The 18085-nt window shown below is 38.4% G+C and overlaps 1 protein-coding gene across 3 annotated transcripts; it reads right to left on the minus strand.

Annotated features, from left to right (window-relative positions):
- Positions 1–1775: 1775 nt before the first annotated feature.
- On the minus strand, positions 1776–17007 carry LOC110053697 (uncharacterized). Of its 3 annotated transcripts, none has more exons than XM_020759960.2 (4): positions 16857–17007; positions 9969–10058; positions 4144–4224; positions 1776–3684 (listed from the first exon to the last, which is right to left on the minus strand). In XM_020759960.2, the coding sequence occupies exons 2-4, from the start codon at positions 10050–10052 to the stop codon at positions 3517–3519; spliced, it is 333 nt and encodes a 110-aa protein (XP_020615619.1). In that variant the 5' UTR covers positions 10053–10058; positions 16857–17007; the 3' UTR covers positions 1776–3516. The 3 variants fall into 3 exon arrangements, with proteins under 3 accessions (XP_020615619.1, XP_089132168.1, XP_089132169.1); XM_089276042.1 differs by lacking the exon at positions 16857–17007 and adding an exon at positions 10479–11011; XM_089276043.1 differs by lacking the exon at positions 16857–17007 and adding an exon at positions 8369–8451 and having other exon boundaries at positions 9969–10050.
- Between the last annotated feature and the right edge of the window lie 1078 nt (positions 17008–18085).

Raw genomic sequence — 18085 nt, forward strand, 5'->3', positions numbered from 1 at the left:
TGTGGAGAGGCCCTTACATGACACGAACAGTGATCACAAGGCACCGAGAAGTCCTTCAGGGCCGGTTTTGGAGGGGCATGGAGTCAATCAAAACCCGAATTCGAATTGTTGTGGTCCTTTCAACGCGTTTAGCTTTTTATTGGTATCGTAAAAAATGTCATTTGGACTAAACAGGTTTCTTAAGGTGCTTAAAGAAGAACAGAGGGCTTAAAATCGAGTTATTAAAAAATGTCGTTTTGATCCGAATTAATTATTGGATGAGGTTTTTGTGATATCCGGAATAATCAAGGTCGAGGTAACCCAATCTAATAATTGTTCTATTATACATTGTTTTAAAGAGAATAACGACAAACGCATTATCGCACCAAACGCAGTTATTTTCTACGGATTATTCACTAATCTACTAGCAGATTAGTGAATAATCTGTAGGCTGCGCTTTTTCCCAGAATTAAATGTAGGCTTTTAGCCAATAAGAAGACAGACGGTGACTACAATGTATAATAATGATAATTCGCAAGCCGATAGTTTGGCTTATGAAATTATTCCTAACCACATTACTCGGAGAGGAAAACTCCGTAGTCAGGGACTGTCCAATCCTCGGGAGCAAAAACCATGGCGGCTGCACATTTAGCTACAATACTATGCGAACGTAACAGAGCCATAAAGTACAAGGAAAGCCATATTTTTTTGTTACAATATTTTTCCCTGTGCTAACGACATTGTGTACGCTAGGTCTGAAGGTTTTCTTACTTTTCTCCACGTTTTTATGAGCGTCGCTAAACTTTTCGTGTGCTAAGAATTATGGGTAAATGTACCAGTTGCCATGTTTTTCCTGCGGAGGATTAGCCATATTTTATAAATACACGTTATCTTCTGAACTACACAAGTCCTTTCACCCGAAAGCTTATCGTTGCTTCCTTTGGCATAAACATTATTTTTCTTGTTGACCTTCCTAGCTCACAGCCAAAATCACTCGCACCATGATGTATTTCCTTCGTTGATTTTCACTTTCAACAGCATCTTTTTCGGATCCTGAAGTTTCTCGCGGTCCTTCAATTTCAAAATATGATCTCTAGCCATTGGTTCTCTTTTAAGTATGCTTGCGCACAAATAGCCTGTGAAAAGGCTCCGGCTGGAAGGTGCTGACAGAGGCTGGAAGGGCAAGAAGAACTGGCTGGGAGTGAAGTGGCCGAGGGGGGAATGGGGTTAGAGCTGTTCCCACGCACACATTAAACTTGCCAAGCAGTAAGGTAGGGATCAACCTTTGCCCAATAAGACCAAAAAGTGGGGTTGGCGGGGGGGAGGTCACCGTGCTCTTTTTCGAGATAACATGCATTAACAGCTTTAGTTATTTTAAGACGATCTTACTTACAACTATCAGCAATAAAAGAAGCTACATTAGTGAAATTTAGACCAGTTAAACGTACTAAATTCAACATAACTGAGCCAATTAAACAAACTTGTGCAGCTGATGTCGTTCCTTGAGGTGGAATAAACCTTGAAAAATAATACATGTCAGTCTTGCCCGTCCTCATTCGAAGTAAAGGTCAAATATTGTAACTTCTCACGTACAGATTTTTTTCTGTTTCTTGTCAAAATGGAGAAATTCAGCAAAGGAAGTGTTCTATGAAAACATAAGATGGGGTCACCGACCATTTCAGAGAGTAAACTGCCGGTAAAGTTAATTCAACCGGTACCACTCCACCGCCCCCATTGCGCAGAGACAATGGGCGCAAATGTCATTTGGGTACACCTGAACAACACGGTTTGCAAGATTTAAAAAAGGAGGAATTTATTTCAACACTCTCATTTGTAACACTCTGGTTTGATATCATTTTTTTTTAAAGTAATTTAGGTGAATGTAAATTACATACGAATTGCAGGAATCGCTAGATAATCTGACTCCGGAACTATGGCTTTCAATATAATTATATTATTTAATACCACACTCACACTGCTAAAATAAAACACACTCTCCCATTGTAGGAAGAGCTCTATATAAATATGGGTAACTTTGTTCCATTAAACAGAAACATATTGCTAATACTAAGAAATGATTCACTAGAACTTTAATTAAGTGAGTACAAATCAATCTAACTGAAAATTTCATGGTTTCATGTAGGGTCAATTTTGATTCCATGGCTGCTCCTTAAAGAGTTAGGCCGTTTTTGGGCCAAGCTGCTATTGAAATTCAGTAATACCTCCACGAGTAACCTTTTTAACATGGTGTGAAACTATCGTGACCTAACCTATTTAATTAAATAGCAAGGGATAAGCAAAAAGCACAAGGTGCTGCCCAGCAGCTAGCTAAGGCGCCACTGCAAGCCAAAGCCTCATTTAGATCTTGTTTTAACGTTGAGAAAGAGAGAGGAGATTACGGACAGTTTGCTTTTTCTTTCTAAACATTGACAAAACAATTGCTGAGAAACACTTTTGTTGACCTCACTGGAAATGGGGCTTTTTGACTGGTTTATTTCGGCTCAAAATTACGGATCGTGAAAGGGACAGCCAAACTAAATGGAAGCTGAAAGGTTGGATTGTAATAATCACGTAATGAGGTCTGTTTATGTTTATACAGCAACACGCAAAAGGTATGTACCGTATTTTCTCGACCGATTTAACGCGGGACCGCTAATAAATAGCGGCTTGAAATTATAACATGTTTTCAGTTATTCATGAAAACAAATCAGGCTGCGCTTAGAATTAACGCCGGAAACGCAGCCGGCGTTTTATCGCGATATACGGTATATACGTCATTCGTCTTAAAACGACACCAGGAGACAATCTTTTTCGAAATATGGCGCCTGAGTCAAGTCGATATACGCTGGAAATATATATTTAAATGGGGAAAGATAAATAACAAGTTCGTTAATTTGTTTTTGCCTTCCAGGGAATTTCAGAGGCAAAAGCAAAGTTGACTTTCAAAGGAGACTTTCTCCAGGAAATCACAGAGATAAATTTCAGCTACATGTATTGTTGTAAGTTAAAACTATGAGATATTGAAGCTTAAACCTTCCGCGCACGTGATCCTAAATAGCTTTCTTTCCCCTGCACATATCTGTGTTTTTAAAACCATTGTCGAATTTTGCACTTATTCATTAAAAATAACCTTCCCCTTGTCTTTATTTTTAAATTTGTCCTTTCTTTCCTGTGATTGGTTTGTTCATAGTCAGTCTGTTAAATATATGATCCTCAGTGCAATACCATGTTATACGCTTTTTACGTATTCGACTGAACCTTAAACAATTGCTGAGGAATATAAATAAATTATCTAAACATAAATAATGCCGTAAAAGGTGGACAACACCTTTTGTTAATTTAGGCAATATCTTAAAGCCGCCTTCATTACGCTTTTTATCATTAACCGTACACACAAGTACAAAATGCAAACATTGCGTTGTTTAGAGCAGTCTTGTGTTCACAGCGGGTATTCTGTCTGAGGTCAGCAAGGCGTGTGAGAGTTCCCATCAGATTGTTTATGAAAAAAAGATCACCATTTTCATAAATCAACTGCTCTTAAAGCCAGAATGATGGAATAGGCCGTTTTTCTTCAATTTCTTTCTCACTCACTCTCATTGGTATAATTGGTTGGCAAGTTCCGAAGTTTCTCTTTTTCTTTTGCTGTTTTGTCTGATTGGAAGAACTTTCAGTCACTCGACAAGTGTAGCCTACAGCACAGCATAGCTATAAAAAATGGGATGAAGTATAGTATATTAATACGATTTTGGTAAATAATAATAATGGTAACTCTTGTTAGCAGGAAAAAAATTAGCACGAGGCGTAAGCTCGCTGAGTTTTAAGTTCTATTGCGTGCCTTGGTTTTATTTACTTAAAGGCGTTTTGGTCGAGAGAGGACCGGAGGTAGAGGCTTATCTTAGTAGGTGGCTTTATTTCAAATCATAAATCAGCTTAATACATATATCTAGGGGATATTGACTGGCTCGTTTGAGTCGGGTTTGGACGTGTATGTACACTAAAAGTTTGGACGTGTGTGTGTACACTAAAGGTATGCATACATTACTTGATAAGGACTTGTTATCACCTGGACTTAAAACAGAAGGGCTTCATGAAACTGATGGCTTTTACGCTTCATGACGCTTGTTAAACTATAAACGTAATGAGAAATGAGTTAATAAACGTTACCTTTCTCGATCCAGGTTCGCACAGATGATTCTTCTTTCCGCAATGCTTTACACGAGGTCTGCTTTTTGCTTTCTTGGGTGGCTATTAAAGACAAATCGGTCAAACGTCAATAAACCGGCATGGTTATTTAGATAAGGACTGTCTAGCGGAAGGGAGGAGGGAGGGAGACTGGATAAAGGGCTTAGCTTGAAATCCGTCCTTTGAACCCAGTCCTTTGAAAACGAACAAGAAGGGCGTGTGATTTGCAAGGAACTTTACTTTGCATACTTTTGTGCTAGAGCCCAAATTTTATTTCTCTTGATAAATTTATATCATGCAACGCCAGCTAAAGAATATATATGTATTTTAATTTTCAGTTGCATAAAATTTCAATTGTATCTATTAAAGCCATTTCATAGCCTCACAGTTTTAATTTCGATCAGGTAAGGACTACGTACAAATTTGTAAGGTTTATTTAATATTCTAGTTCTACTCGTAATTGTGTCAGCGGCAGTGATCAAGGACAGCAGTTTGTACAACTAAAACAATGGGGCTTTTTTGCAAAGCTTCGCGACATTGTAGAAAGGTCACGACGGTAGATACAGAGCAGAATCAACTGTACCTTCTGTCTTTATTCCCATTAATATTGGTTACAAATATAGATAGTTATTCATCACCTTTAGTAGTGTTGAATTAAACTTCAATCCATGTTCACAGATTATCTCTAATAAGAAAGTTTAACTGAAACCAGCCTTCAAGGTAGCACACGTGTATTTAAACTACATAACTTGAACCTAGTCTTATTTAGAAACGGATAGCCCTTCACCAATTTCCCGCAAACACCAAAGAAAAAGTAGAGTAATCGCGAGAACTGCATACCAACGTTTTGCTGCTGGGTTTATAAGAACATATCACAAGTCAAAATAGGACAACAGATACATTATTGCTGATTATTGATAAACAACATTGAGGTTATTTGTTTTGTTGATTTCCGTAGTTTATCTTGCACAGGGGCAACAATAACGGAACGTAAGTCTATTACACCGTTTGTGGTTGCTTCGACGATAAGGGAACAAATAACTCTGCTGGTTCTCTTTCGTTTTTCAGTTTTTATACGTCCTGTCTTGCGGGGCACTTTACTGAGTAATATTCTCTTTTCTTTACTAGGTACAACCCCAAAATTGTTAAATTTGGCCAGTTTAAGGAAACCATATCCTGCAGTCACTATTTTTCTACCAAAAATAGGAAGATAAGTTTTAATCCTGATGAAGTGTATATAATAACTAGCTATAATTGAGAATTTCATACACAATTCGTGTCGGCTTTCATCAGGAATAAGGCGATAATCCTCAATGAGTGAGGGAAGTTTGCCTCCCTGAAGTTCCAATAACATGCGAACACAAGCCGGGATGTAGTCATCAATGCATCTAGTCCATCGAAACATTCTGATAAAAATCCATCCTTATCCCGGTTTTGCGGTCATCTGAATGATACAAAAATTGTTTCTTGGAGAAAACCGAGGGGTAAATAATTAGAAAATTACTTCAAATCATGCAAATGTTACCGTGACACAAGGTTCTAATTTTGGACCACCCTGAGTCAAATACTTGGCTTAAGTCGTTTGAGAGAATTACTAATCTTGTTAATTCCACCCAAAAGAAAGAGAAATAACGAATTCACTGTAGTTTCCACATAAGCCCCCGTTTCCTTGGTTATTATAGATTTTCTACAGTCAAGAACGCATATTTCATGTATGAGGTAATTAAACCGTCCCAACGTTACGCCAATCTTTTCCTTTCCTCCAATAAGGATTTCCGGCTCATATTTTTAAACGGAAATTTGAAAATGGTCATCAACTGGTATATCGAGTAAAAAATCTCTATTTCGAGAACTTCACGAAAAGTCGAAATGTAAAACATTTTCAAAGATCGACCAGGTCTATCGATCGTTAAACGACCACTGTGTAGCCAATGAGATTTCGCGTTTATATGATAGTTCTAGTCTGTAATTGGTTGTAATCTCAACGAAAGAAGAAAAAGTCCTTCTTGGCAATACAGGTGAAAAAACCTTCCTTTTAGGCCTAAGGGTTACTCTTTTTCCTCGAACTCATTGTTTAAAGAAAGAAAGTGTTTGGATATCTGATCGTAATTAGCAAAGATTTTTACAATTTTAGTTCTCTATTTTCACTTTTTTTTTTTAGTTTCGATTGAGTGTATATGACAAATACTCGAGACAGGGTTTGACCACATTTCCAAACACCTTGCAGTTCATCAAAACTATTCCGCTGTGCGTCATGTTTTCAACTCTCTTCTCGGTTTTTGGAATTGTGGTCAAACACCGTTTTTCGTCTTTGATATATTACGAAACATCCTCCTGGGTGAGAGAATCTGTTGGTACAAACATTGACGCCATCATAGGAAGTTATTCCCGCGGTACTTGGTAAGGAAACGCGATATAATCCTCAAAAACTGTATGGGATTAAGCGTAAGGTAATCCATGAAGCAGTAATGACAGGCGCGCACTAGTCCTCAGAAATATTCTACTCATATAAATGGTATGTTCTGAGCTGTCATAGCCTTGCAAAAGTTGCCTTTGATGACAAACAGACAAAGGCAAAGACCCCATCAACTTCTGACAAAATTTCCCTTAAGTTATAACCTAATGTCACCGTCTTAAAACAAGCTGTTCTTGAACATGATTTTTTGTTCCTGTTTGTTCCACTGTAGATCTTTGTAACGCACATTACCTCTATCTATTACATTGCTAAGTCTCAGCTGTGCGCTGGTTTACGTTTACAATAATGAATATCAACACAGTCCCGCGAAGTTTAGTTACAGGTAAAGTCTGCTAACAAATATAATGGATTTTCAATGGGGATTTCCTTTTTCTACTTATTAGATATGATATATAACAAGCTCTCACTTTAAAACTCAGGGCCGGCCCCACATATGAAGGCTTCGACACTTCACATTATGCATGACTCTTAACATAGCGTCATAGACATATGCCACATTTCCTTACTAGAGTGACTATTTCAGGTCCCCCGATCGTTCTTCTGAACGGAATTTGCATCACGAAAATACCCTTTATATTTTTAGTGGATTTCACACAACTTTTGGCCTGCTCCTTGGCAACATCCCCTCCTGGTTATCCTTTTCTTATTCTTGGATTTGGTCTCTGTTAGGGCGCAATTTCCAACAGTAAATTGTTCCTCTGAGACTTAACAAAAACTAAAGTTGCGTCCAAAATATGGGACTAGCGTTTGTTCCTTTTTAATAAATAAAATAAAATAAAATAAAATAAAATAAATTACACTATTTAGAGAGGAAACTACATCAGCATTAGCTGGTTTTATGCGGGTCCTCTACTCCGGTCGAATTGGAATTTGAAGAGTTGGTTTTTGTGGAGGAAGGAAAACCGGAGAACCCAGAGAAAACCCTCAGAGCAAGGCGAGAACCAACAACAAACTCAACCCACATATGACACCGAGCCGGAATCGAACCCGGGCTACATAGGTGGGAAGCGAGCGCTCACACCACTGCTCCCCGGGCGGGTTAAATTGAAATCTTGATCGTCCACAGGTTATGCGGAGAAAGGGCAAGATCTCAAGCTCTAACACCCTAAAGTACAAGCTCACAAAAAAAAGGACAAAGAAACAAAAAATACTATTTCCGGTTGAACTTTGCTTTTTCTGCTTATCTTCAGTTAACAAAATCCAGAGATTGCTATTATCCAGAGAAAGTACCCTTGTACCCTAAAATACAAGTTCAGGGAAAAAAGAAAGAAACAAGAAAGGATTTCCGGTTGAACTTTGCTTTGCGTTTTGGTCGTCTTCAATTAACAAGTCGCAGACTGTTGTTCCGTGATGATTTCTTCATATCCGTTTTCTTTAAGGTTGGAAGACGAGTCGTCGGAAATCTTAAAAATTAAGTAGCCAAGTATAGAAATATTGGAAATTGATCCCCTGGGCACATCACGGATACAGGCACTGGACATGCAGATCGAAAACAAAATATGTTTGTTCCAAAAAACTGTAAACAAAAATAGACCACCGGGTAGGTAGGCAGGTCAACACGCTAAAGGTTCATTGAAAATGAAATGCACGGTATACATGAATTCTTTAGCAAATTCTCACCATTAAGGTCGTAAGTAATAAAAAGAACAACAATTGTGATTGTGGCCACTGATATAACAGCCTGGATTTGAACAAAATGAACAACTATAGTGCTAAAGGCCACTGACTTACTTTGGGCGTGGATTTAACGTACGACCTTAGACACACGGTGACCCTCATTTTTCTTTTGATAGAGATCTTTATCTGTGGTTTTTCTACGTTTTCCGAAAAAAAATGAACAAAATAAATATTAAAAGTTTGAAAAAGTTATATGAAAAGGATGACAAAACTTAGAGTCGTCAACGGTAAAGACCCAATTACAAAACATATGGCAAAGATAATTTGCCTCCGTTAACTCATCTTGAATATTCTTATTATAAAAAAAAACCCTGTAGATAATGCCGAGGTACCTGCGCCCATTTTTCAAAACACCAAAGTTTTATTTACGCGATTTATGTCTTAAAGACTGAAACGAAGTGGGCGACCCCAATTGTTTTCTCCATTTCCAACACTGATAGCTTGGGCCCCGTTCACACTACGCCAGAGAAATTTGAAAACGAAACAATCACCTCGTCATTTTGGATTTGTGTTTGTGGAAAACTCGGGCTGGACATGATTATCGTGCTGTCATCGTTTTCGAATAGCTTCGTTTTCAAATGTTTTCCGTCCACACTAAAACGCAAAGCCGGCGTTTTGAAATTGCTCAGGTTTGAAAAGCTCGTTTTTCGTGACAGACTAGTGTAGACGGTAGGCCTAACCGTAGAAAAATAAAAGCTGCGTTTTCAGATTTTCCGGTGTAGTGTGGTCGGGGTCTCATGTAATCTGAAATGGAATAAAATGATAGGAATGTAGGAAAAAAAAAAGGCACAGGGCCATCATCTAGTTGGCGTTCTAGTTGGCATACGTGCGCGTATTCAGGTGAATTTCAGATTTGCTTATGTTGGTGACCACAACATGTCTTGTTAGCTATCATCATTTCCATTTAATAACTGACAGATTAATCAAAGTTACTGCCGAAAGACAGTAAAAAAGATTCAGTTTGTATTTGGCCCATGGCCAAGCAGCTGAAGTAAAAATTTACCGGCGAACGCAACAATAGGCATTTGAACTTTAGTTACATGCTTTAAACAATCATACCACCGTAACATGCTTTAAACAATGATACCACCCTAGCCTTATTGTTGAGTTTACTGCTGTTTTACAATCGATTTTAATTACTTGCCAATACTGACGAAAAGGATTCAGTAAACGAAGAGGAAATTAAAACCACAGAGTGTTAATCAATACTTACAATTCGCAAGAATAAAAAACGTGTTGAAAATCAGACGATCGATTCCTCTTAAGGAGAATTCGTTGACAGAACGGTACCCCATCGATCAGGTACCCCTTCTTAAGGGAACTCTTTGAAAGGACCCAGTAGCCGAACAAAATTTTGCACAATTTGTAAAGTTGCATCATACAAGAAACGTTAATGCTGCAACACAGAGAGAATCTGTGTTGTTCTTGAATTAGAAACGACAATGCAGTTTATTCCGCCTAGCGTCAAAAATAGAAATTCAAGAAGTGTAAGAGCTTTTCATGTGCGTCAGTCATGTTCCGTTAATTAACCACCAATAAAACGTCTTATCAATATTGCGTTTCTGTCTAAGAAGGAGATGAATCCTCCAATAATAAGTTTGAGGACCACAGGCGGTGACATAATACAGAGCCACAAATGTAGAACTTTACTTACTCTGGTGTCGATAGCCTCAAGTAGAAGGAGAACTATGAAAATTACACTAAGGAATTTCGTCCAGAATGTTCTTGAAATCGTCATGTTTATCTATAATAAAAAAGACCAATAGATTATAAAAAAGTTAATATTGGGATGGGAACAGTATGAACAACAACAGAAAAGTGCAAAGCAAAAGGCGTTGCCGTCCTAAAACAAAGTTAGTCTCTATACAGTGCAGTCCCAAACGTTATTGACATTGATTCGTCCTTTAGGTTTTAAACATCTTTGATAGAACATTTGCCGGATTTGAGTATCATTACTTTTAAAGCCATGCTGTAGGTGCCTACAACTTAAGTACTCCCTTCCAAATTATAGAATTACTGCGAAATACGTATCTATAGGATAGAGCAAACGTTTTCTTTAAAAACGAAAGGTTAAACCGCTAGCAGATGCCAAAACCACACGGCACGTTTGCCAGAACATCTAATGCAAGTTTAGAGTACAATACCTGCAAAATATGTTGGTTACCTGAATTTTTTTTTTGTAGAAGCTGTTGGATTTTATCAGGCAAATATTTGCCGGCACACCGAAGTTATTGACTGGCAAACGCCGTCGATGGCTGCTGTCGGCTATGAATAAACACTTCAGATGACAGCAAGGCAGCCTCGTACGATTTTAAATAGGGAATTTCTTCGAATAAACATCTGTGGGGTGTCGATTGTTTAAAATCTATCCAACTAACCTCTTACTATTCACTCATTTCAAACTTAATGTAACTTAAGACACCGGAAATACAACTTGGAAGGGGTCTTTCATTCGGCGTATTGAGTTCACTTTCATTTTCAAGGAGTCTCCGCCATGTCTCATTTTTGTTTTACATAAACAAAACAAACGGCTTTCTGAGTATTACTCTAACGTTTCATCCCATTGAGTACAAGATCCTTCAGCTCCTTTAGCCGAGTCAAAAATAGCGCTTGTTTGCTCTCTCAGAAGAGGCTACCGGCCAGTTTTGTATGTGTTAACTTAACTAGTTTCGGAGACACACTTCACCTCCCAGTTCTCAGGTAACAGTTCACAAACGTTTAGTTTCACCTCAGTGCGAAACTCTCCTGTCTACCTATGATTAACACGGGCATCGTATTCCTTTCTCGAATCACTTGGAATGAAGAGGTGTTATGAACGCTAACAATACGTTAAAGAAGTATAGCTAAGGAAAACTTTCCAAAGAGTATTTGGACAGTTTAACAACTACACTGTAGGGCTGGTAGTATCGACACAACACTGTTATAAAATCAGTGCATTAATTTTAACAAACATTTGAAAACTGAACCAAAAGTGATGTGCTAATTAATATAACAAGATAATGTTATAGGACATAATCCAACGTAATCCGTGATGCAATCCGGTGCGATTTGTGTGAGGCGTTTATATCCCCCGACATTAAGCTGTTAATTTGCACTTCCCACGAGATAGTTCGCAGTTCTGTCAAGAACACAAGAAGAGGACGAACTCTCATAGTGGGTATAATGGCTTCCAAGCGGAAACTCATATCAGTGTCTTTTGACACATGTTTCATCTACATAGTATTCCTTAACCACGAATTGACCCTAGAAACACTGAAAACTTATACTGATAAAGTATTAATTTTGTTGTCGGACGCTCTTGATTGGACCGGAAATTGATCGAATTCTAAGGGAAACAAAAAGCTAAACATGGAAATTTCCGAGGAATTATTAAAATCTAAGCAAACATCAATATTTGGTGAGCAAACAAATTCCATTTCAGTCACTAGATAATTGGGGTCATTAAATACATATTTACCAACTAAAGCAAGTGAAAAGCTACAGCTATACAGTTTCATTTCCTTTCAATGGTCAGCTTCTCCAAAAGCCGTTTGTTGAAAGTCCAGTCGTTTCCCCGTTTTTAAACCTATTTATTTCTGCTGTAGTACCAACATGATGGCACAACGAAAAAGTAACGTAAATATAACGCATTTACTACTGAAAGACGGGATAAATAATAGCAGTTCAAATAACATCTTCCTAAACGCTTATACGGATCTTCTCCGCAAGAACTTTGGTCGCAACTCAAAAGGGCCGATCCTTAAATAAGGTTCTTAAATAGACAGCTATCTGGTGATGTCACTCACGCAATCAGAACCCGAAAAAAAGTTAGGTGTTTGTAAGCAACAGGACAGGACATGGGTATTTCTGCCGTTTGTTCGTTCAGTGTTTATTACCTGTTACTGATGTACTGCTTGCTACTGGTGTTGAGGACAAATACAAGAAATCTCAACCAGTTTGGAATAAAACGGATATATCTTCAATACTAATAATGGGATGAATGGGGTACCGGACGAGAAAGGTTTAAAGTGCTAAACCAAAATAATCTCATATAAAAAAAATCTTCATAAAAAAAAAAATCAGTGTCAGTTCTGCAAACAACTGGGTGCAGATATAAATAAGGCTTGAATAAAGATTTCATCATTTTGTTTCTTAAAGCCGGTAAAGCTTGTTGAACCAGTGATAGATATTGGCAGAGCATTTCAAATTTTCTCACCTTGATAGAGTATCGTAAATTGTTTAAGATTTATACGACAGTGGTGTGATCGATGTTGATATTGTAGTGTTCGCGGGATTCAAGGTTGCATGCAGTTTCGCCAAAATATGTTTGTCCACAATTGCATGTGCCTTTGTAAATGACATGTGTCGGGTGGGTGTTGCTATTCCATTTTCAAAGAAACGAGACTGACATACGCGAGTGCTGTAGATGAATTCTCATAGCAGGATGGATTAAAATCATTCAACAAAGTTACTAAGATCATCTCGTGGAAATGACCTTGGGTTAGCTCAGCCCTTCCCGTCTCAGGGTGCTCCAGGTAACGGGGCCCTGTGATGGGTATCTAATCTTGATATTACCAGAAATATACCATTAGCCTTTGTACAGGTGTCCGTTCTCTGACATGTCTACCATGCTTATATATACGGGCTTATTTCATATTTCTTAGGTCAGAGACATAATTCTTCAAACACCAACCAAAATGCCCTGCTACGATTGACCACTATATCAACTGTGAGTTCAAGCAGTACATGTACAGTATGCAATTTAAAAGAGCGTACATAGTTCGTCAAGGTGACTGGTATTAGATACCGTGACAACAGCGCAACGTCAAATACTAAGAATTAATGCTTACATAGGTGGCTTAGTGATAATAAGAACAAATGATTTAGTTAAGTGCCGATGGTGACGCTAAAACAAACGTGTATTGCAAATAGAACGGAACTTTCAATCTATTGTTGCCAGCCCAGGTGTGCTATAATAAGCCAGTTTCGATAAACAAAAAGTTGTAACTTGGCGCCGAGGCTTAGGGGAGTACGTAATCAAGTTAAAAGAAAAGAAACCAACAGAGGTTAAGGGAGAACAAATGATTTCGTTTGGTTTATTCCCCAAAGCCTAGGTGCATGCTAAATTAAAATTTTAATAGATCGAAATTGGCCTATTGAACTTTGATCAGTGGATTATATTTTTCAGAACTTTGGCTGTGGGTAAGAAAGTGATTCAATTTTTTTCTTTGTATTAAACTTCAATATGTAAATGGCTGTCATCGACAAGACAATATTTGACAAGTTTACTTTCATGACAAACATGTCAGGTGTAATTCCACTTTCTATTGCCCAGTCCGCCTCTAGTAGCTGACAGCTCCGTCACTATTTGATTGGCAAGTAATATTATTCCCATGAAGTCAGAGGATACTGTCTGTAACGAATAAGCCATTATAATTTTGATAGGGTGTTGGGTCGTTGGACAATTACCAAAATAAAATTCCTGCTCAAAAAAAGGAACAAAAATTCATGTAAAATGAGCCACGCATGGTCTATTCACAACAACAAATAAAGTGAACGACACAGACGACCTTGACATCCCAGAAGAATATCTAAACAACATATATCAAAGGCCTTTCGTTCCAAAAATAGCATTCAGTAACCAGGATTGACTCAAAGTGCCGACATCAAGCTAATTAAAGTATCAACATGAAATCACCAATCTACATTTAACATATCGTTATCACTTAAGCTTAACAAATGCATTAAGCTGATAAGATGGGAGAGGAAGTTAAACCAAGTCTACTGGACAAGCCGCCGGGGAGTTAGAGACTTTTCTTTGACTTGTTAAGTGGCTAAAGTCTCACCAGCCCCCTTACCTGGATTATCGCAGATGCCTACTCCATCGTACATGTCCTTGGGGGCTCCCAAAACGTTCAGCTCAAGCATTATCACCTTGATGGCATATTTTTAATTTCCTGGTAACTGTTTATTTAGACACTAGACGAGCACTGAGCTTTTTAAAGTGGCTGGATGAAGTGCCTGCATGTAACATCGGACATCCGAACGGGCCAAATATAGTCCAATGAGCCAGTTGCTAAATGTTGCCTATATAAAGGGACTAAACCCAAGAGCTTTGGTCGCAACTAAATTAAACTAAACTAAACTAAACCTATTCGAAATAAGCGGCTTTTAGAATAAAGAGCAGAAGGCTCGCTTAAGCAACTTTGTGATCTGTTTGAAGAACTTTCTAAAATTACCTATGACAATAAAAGTCCCGCAACAAGTGCTTCGACTGAAGATGAAAGGAACCCAGAAGTCTTTGCAGAGTTGCTAGAATTATATCTATTAACAAGGTTCAACTCATCACGGGAAAGGAACTTTGTTCGAGTCCAACAAGGCTTGAAAACAGTTAGAAAAAGCTAGATAGTTAATCGTTCTGATGGTGAGAGAGACATTTGTTATGGGACGTGCCATTGTTACCAGATTGATTGACCCTCAGCCTCTCTGCAGTTATTTTAAGCAGTGATGTAGATTCAATTTACTGATCACATGAAACATGTACATTTAATCCGACTATGACCGAGGCGAATTTTTACAACCTAAATCATTACGTAATAACGAAAAGATCTCGCGCATTCAGACAAAATCCAAAAAGAGTAACGAGTACAAAGGTTTCTGATATAGGAGGAAAACTCCCAAAAATCATCTTTTATTCTATTCTCACGACTTTCTACCGTGTTTTACGGCGTAAACAACTTTTGTTTTTATGTCGGATAACAAATCGACAGATGACATGTTTCCCTAAGTTAAAAACGCCGAAAGGTAGCGAGCCTGCCACCAAAGACAAAACCTGCTTAAACCTCCATAATATCTCCGACTGGTATTTCAATTAGAACGAGAACACGCATGTGCTGTTGCTCCTCTTTTTGGTTATGTTAAATTTTGTTGTGGGTGCAGTTCTTTACTCCAACGATAGCCCCCGATTTATGTTAACAGGGTAAACGTTTGTTACGTCATTTAGTCTTGAATTTTGTCCAGAAAACCCAGTGAATCTTTAAACTTTCCAGGGGTCTACTCACAATTTCGCTCATCCCGTTCCTCGAGCTACGACATAACAATGGTTTTGCTGGGCACGTTTTATTTCCCATCAAGTCAAGACGGAAATGGATCATGACCTGGACCTTGGTAAAGAATACGCCCAGTGTTGATTTAATGTATACTTCTAGTTTTCTTCACTTTCGTAATTCGATAGAATTATAGTTACATTGTAAGGTTTTTCAAGTGGAGAATGTGATATCCTGGACTAATGTTAAATTACGTGCAAAATACTATCTTCATGAAGTCTACGCTACATTCACGTGAATCATGGATGATTTATCAGTACAATAGATCTCATATTCGCTTTTTATAATCCAATCTAATGTTGGCACCAAGATAATTTGTCACCATAGGTCGAGGTGTTATCAAGCTATTCAAAATCCGTAATGAAGCTATCTTCACGTCTTTTTACCAAATGCGAAGTAACAAAGGAAAGGACACGTAACATGTTTTCGCTTAAAAGAATTCGTGATACTGATTTTAACATTCTTTGCATGACTCCCTCGCATTTCTGAGACACAAACACAAAAAAACGTGCGCGAAGCACCTTTGGCCTTTTAAAAACGTTCTTTATAAACCGAGGAAATTGATCGAGAGACATATACCAGACGTTTTAATATTATTCTCCTCCGATGTGTCTGACGATCTAACCTGCTGAATGCCGAATGGCTCCTCATTTCTTTGTTTCGACACGAGTGTCTCGAGGAACGTTAGTGACTTCAATATTGTGTAAAAAAAATCATGGAAAACCTCTACGATTCGGATTTATTTGTGTATTGAGCCAAAATTCTCTCTGAACAGGAGAATAGGGTGGAATACAATAATTGCGACTTGATTTCCTCGACATAATCGCTATTTCTACTGATAAAATAAAACACACATTTGAACCAAAATCGCTGCGGAATGTCACAATGCTTTAAGTGTAAAGCTGGGTTGCGAGAGAGCTTTGAAAGGCCCGTGAGCATTACCGCTCGGAAGCCTACACGTGATGGAAATCCCTGCGTCAACCTCCAGATATTTTGAAAGACAATAACTGGTGCTCAACGTCTGACAATGAGTTTGTTTTCACAAGCTAAAGTAGCTGCTTAGCCGCACAGGCGGGCAGTGCTTAGTTTTTAGTGCAAACATAAAAGAAAATGCGTGCATCAGGCAAAGGAAAAAAAAAACATGACGCCCTCTTGCGAGAGAAGAATAACATGCTAAACGGCTTTCGCAATTATTTCAAGGGTGGAAGTCATCTTAGTGCTGCGAATTCAGATGATTATAATCAATTTTAGATAAGTTTTCACTAACTTGGCGCAATACCAAAGCGTAAAGAGGGGCGGATACCAGCCAGCGCTAACTAATTTCATTTTGCAAGGGCAGGCTCTGTTTGAGGTTGACAACATATCTAACATTTGGAAAGTGAATGAATGAACCTTTAAACCACTGCCTCGATGCATTTCTTACTAAAATTCTTAGAAGCAGCAGAGATGTACGTTACCTTAGAGTCACGATAAGAGGTTTCCAAAAAATATTGCTTGTTCACTTGCACCGGCGGAGAGCAATGTTCAAATTGATGTGTCGTATTATGAACCGGCTTATGTATCTTTCAAACTCATTGCGACAACCGCTGACTGTATAATTTACCCCATGCAGAGCAGCGGCATTGCACTGAAGCAGCGTAATTAGCGGAATAGATTAGCGAAGCTCTACGTTAAAGGACCTTAGATCTTCTAGAAATTCGGAATCACAGCGTTAGGTCTCCAATTATAGGATATTTATGTCAAGGATTTCCGCTTAGTTAAAATTCGTAGCATGCCCTAACTTTTTCAATGTTATCACTGCCAGGAGTATTTATACTTCTACTCTCACGTATCTTGTTCCATTGGATTCTCTTTGTTCTGTTTTTCCTCAAGGTCGAGGCTTTGTACTTCCTATTCATACAAGATACGAGTCACACAGACACGTACTCACCGTGTATGAATTCTCATTTACACGAGCTATAAAATCAAAATTAAGAGGTCGACAAAGCCTCCTTCACTCTTCCCTAAGCACTTGCTTCGTATCTTTATCCAAATTTTAACAGCTTTTTGATAACTTAACCGACTATCGATTTAGCTCGAACAACCTGACCTCGCCCCTATGCGACTACGTATTTTCGATGGTTTTGAAATAGGAAGTTTAGTGAATGTTCTTTTCAGCAAAAAAAATGACGTCGATAAAACAAAACGTTCAATGTAAGCGTAAAACACTTATAAGAATTTTTACTATATACGTATTTGTAACTTGCAGGAAATGCCGTACATGATTACTATTTCTCCGTCTAATGGCTCAGGATAATGGACCTCACATTAACTTATTTTACCTAATACTATCGACACTTAGCGGTTAGGAAAAGACTGTAACGTGACAGCTACTTGGCTATGACTACAGAAAAAAAATTCAAGTTCAACTTTGAGGGCACCTGCGGGTAGGTGTAGAGGTGTTAGATTGCTTCCTTCCGGGGAGACCGCAGGGGCGGAGGGGGGGGGGGGGAGGTCGCATGCTGGTGATGCTGGTTAGGGAGGTGCTGGCGGTGGTTTTGGGCGACAAAGCTCGCAAAGCACAGTACCAAAACAACTACAAAGACCATCAGTAGCAGCGTCAGACTTCTCTCTTTGAGTTATTTCTGCACCAGATTGAACGGCAAAATAAGTGATTATGAACACACCCCAGGGCTGTAACCCAACC

The sequence above is a fragment of the Orbicella faveolata genome, unplaced genomic scaffold (assembly GCF_042242905.1).
Source record: "Orbicella faveolata isolate gen_17 unplaced genomic scaffold, um_ofav_v1 contig_4, whole genome shotgun sequence".
Classification (NCBI taxonomy): Eukaryota; Metazoa; Cnidaria; class Anthozoa; order Scleractinia; family Merulinidae; genus Orbicella; species Orbicella faveolata.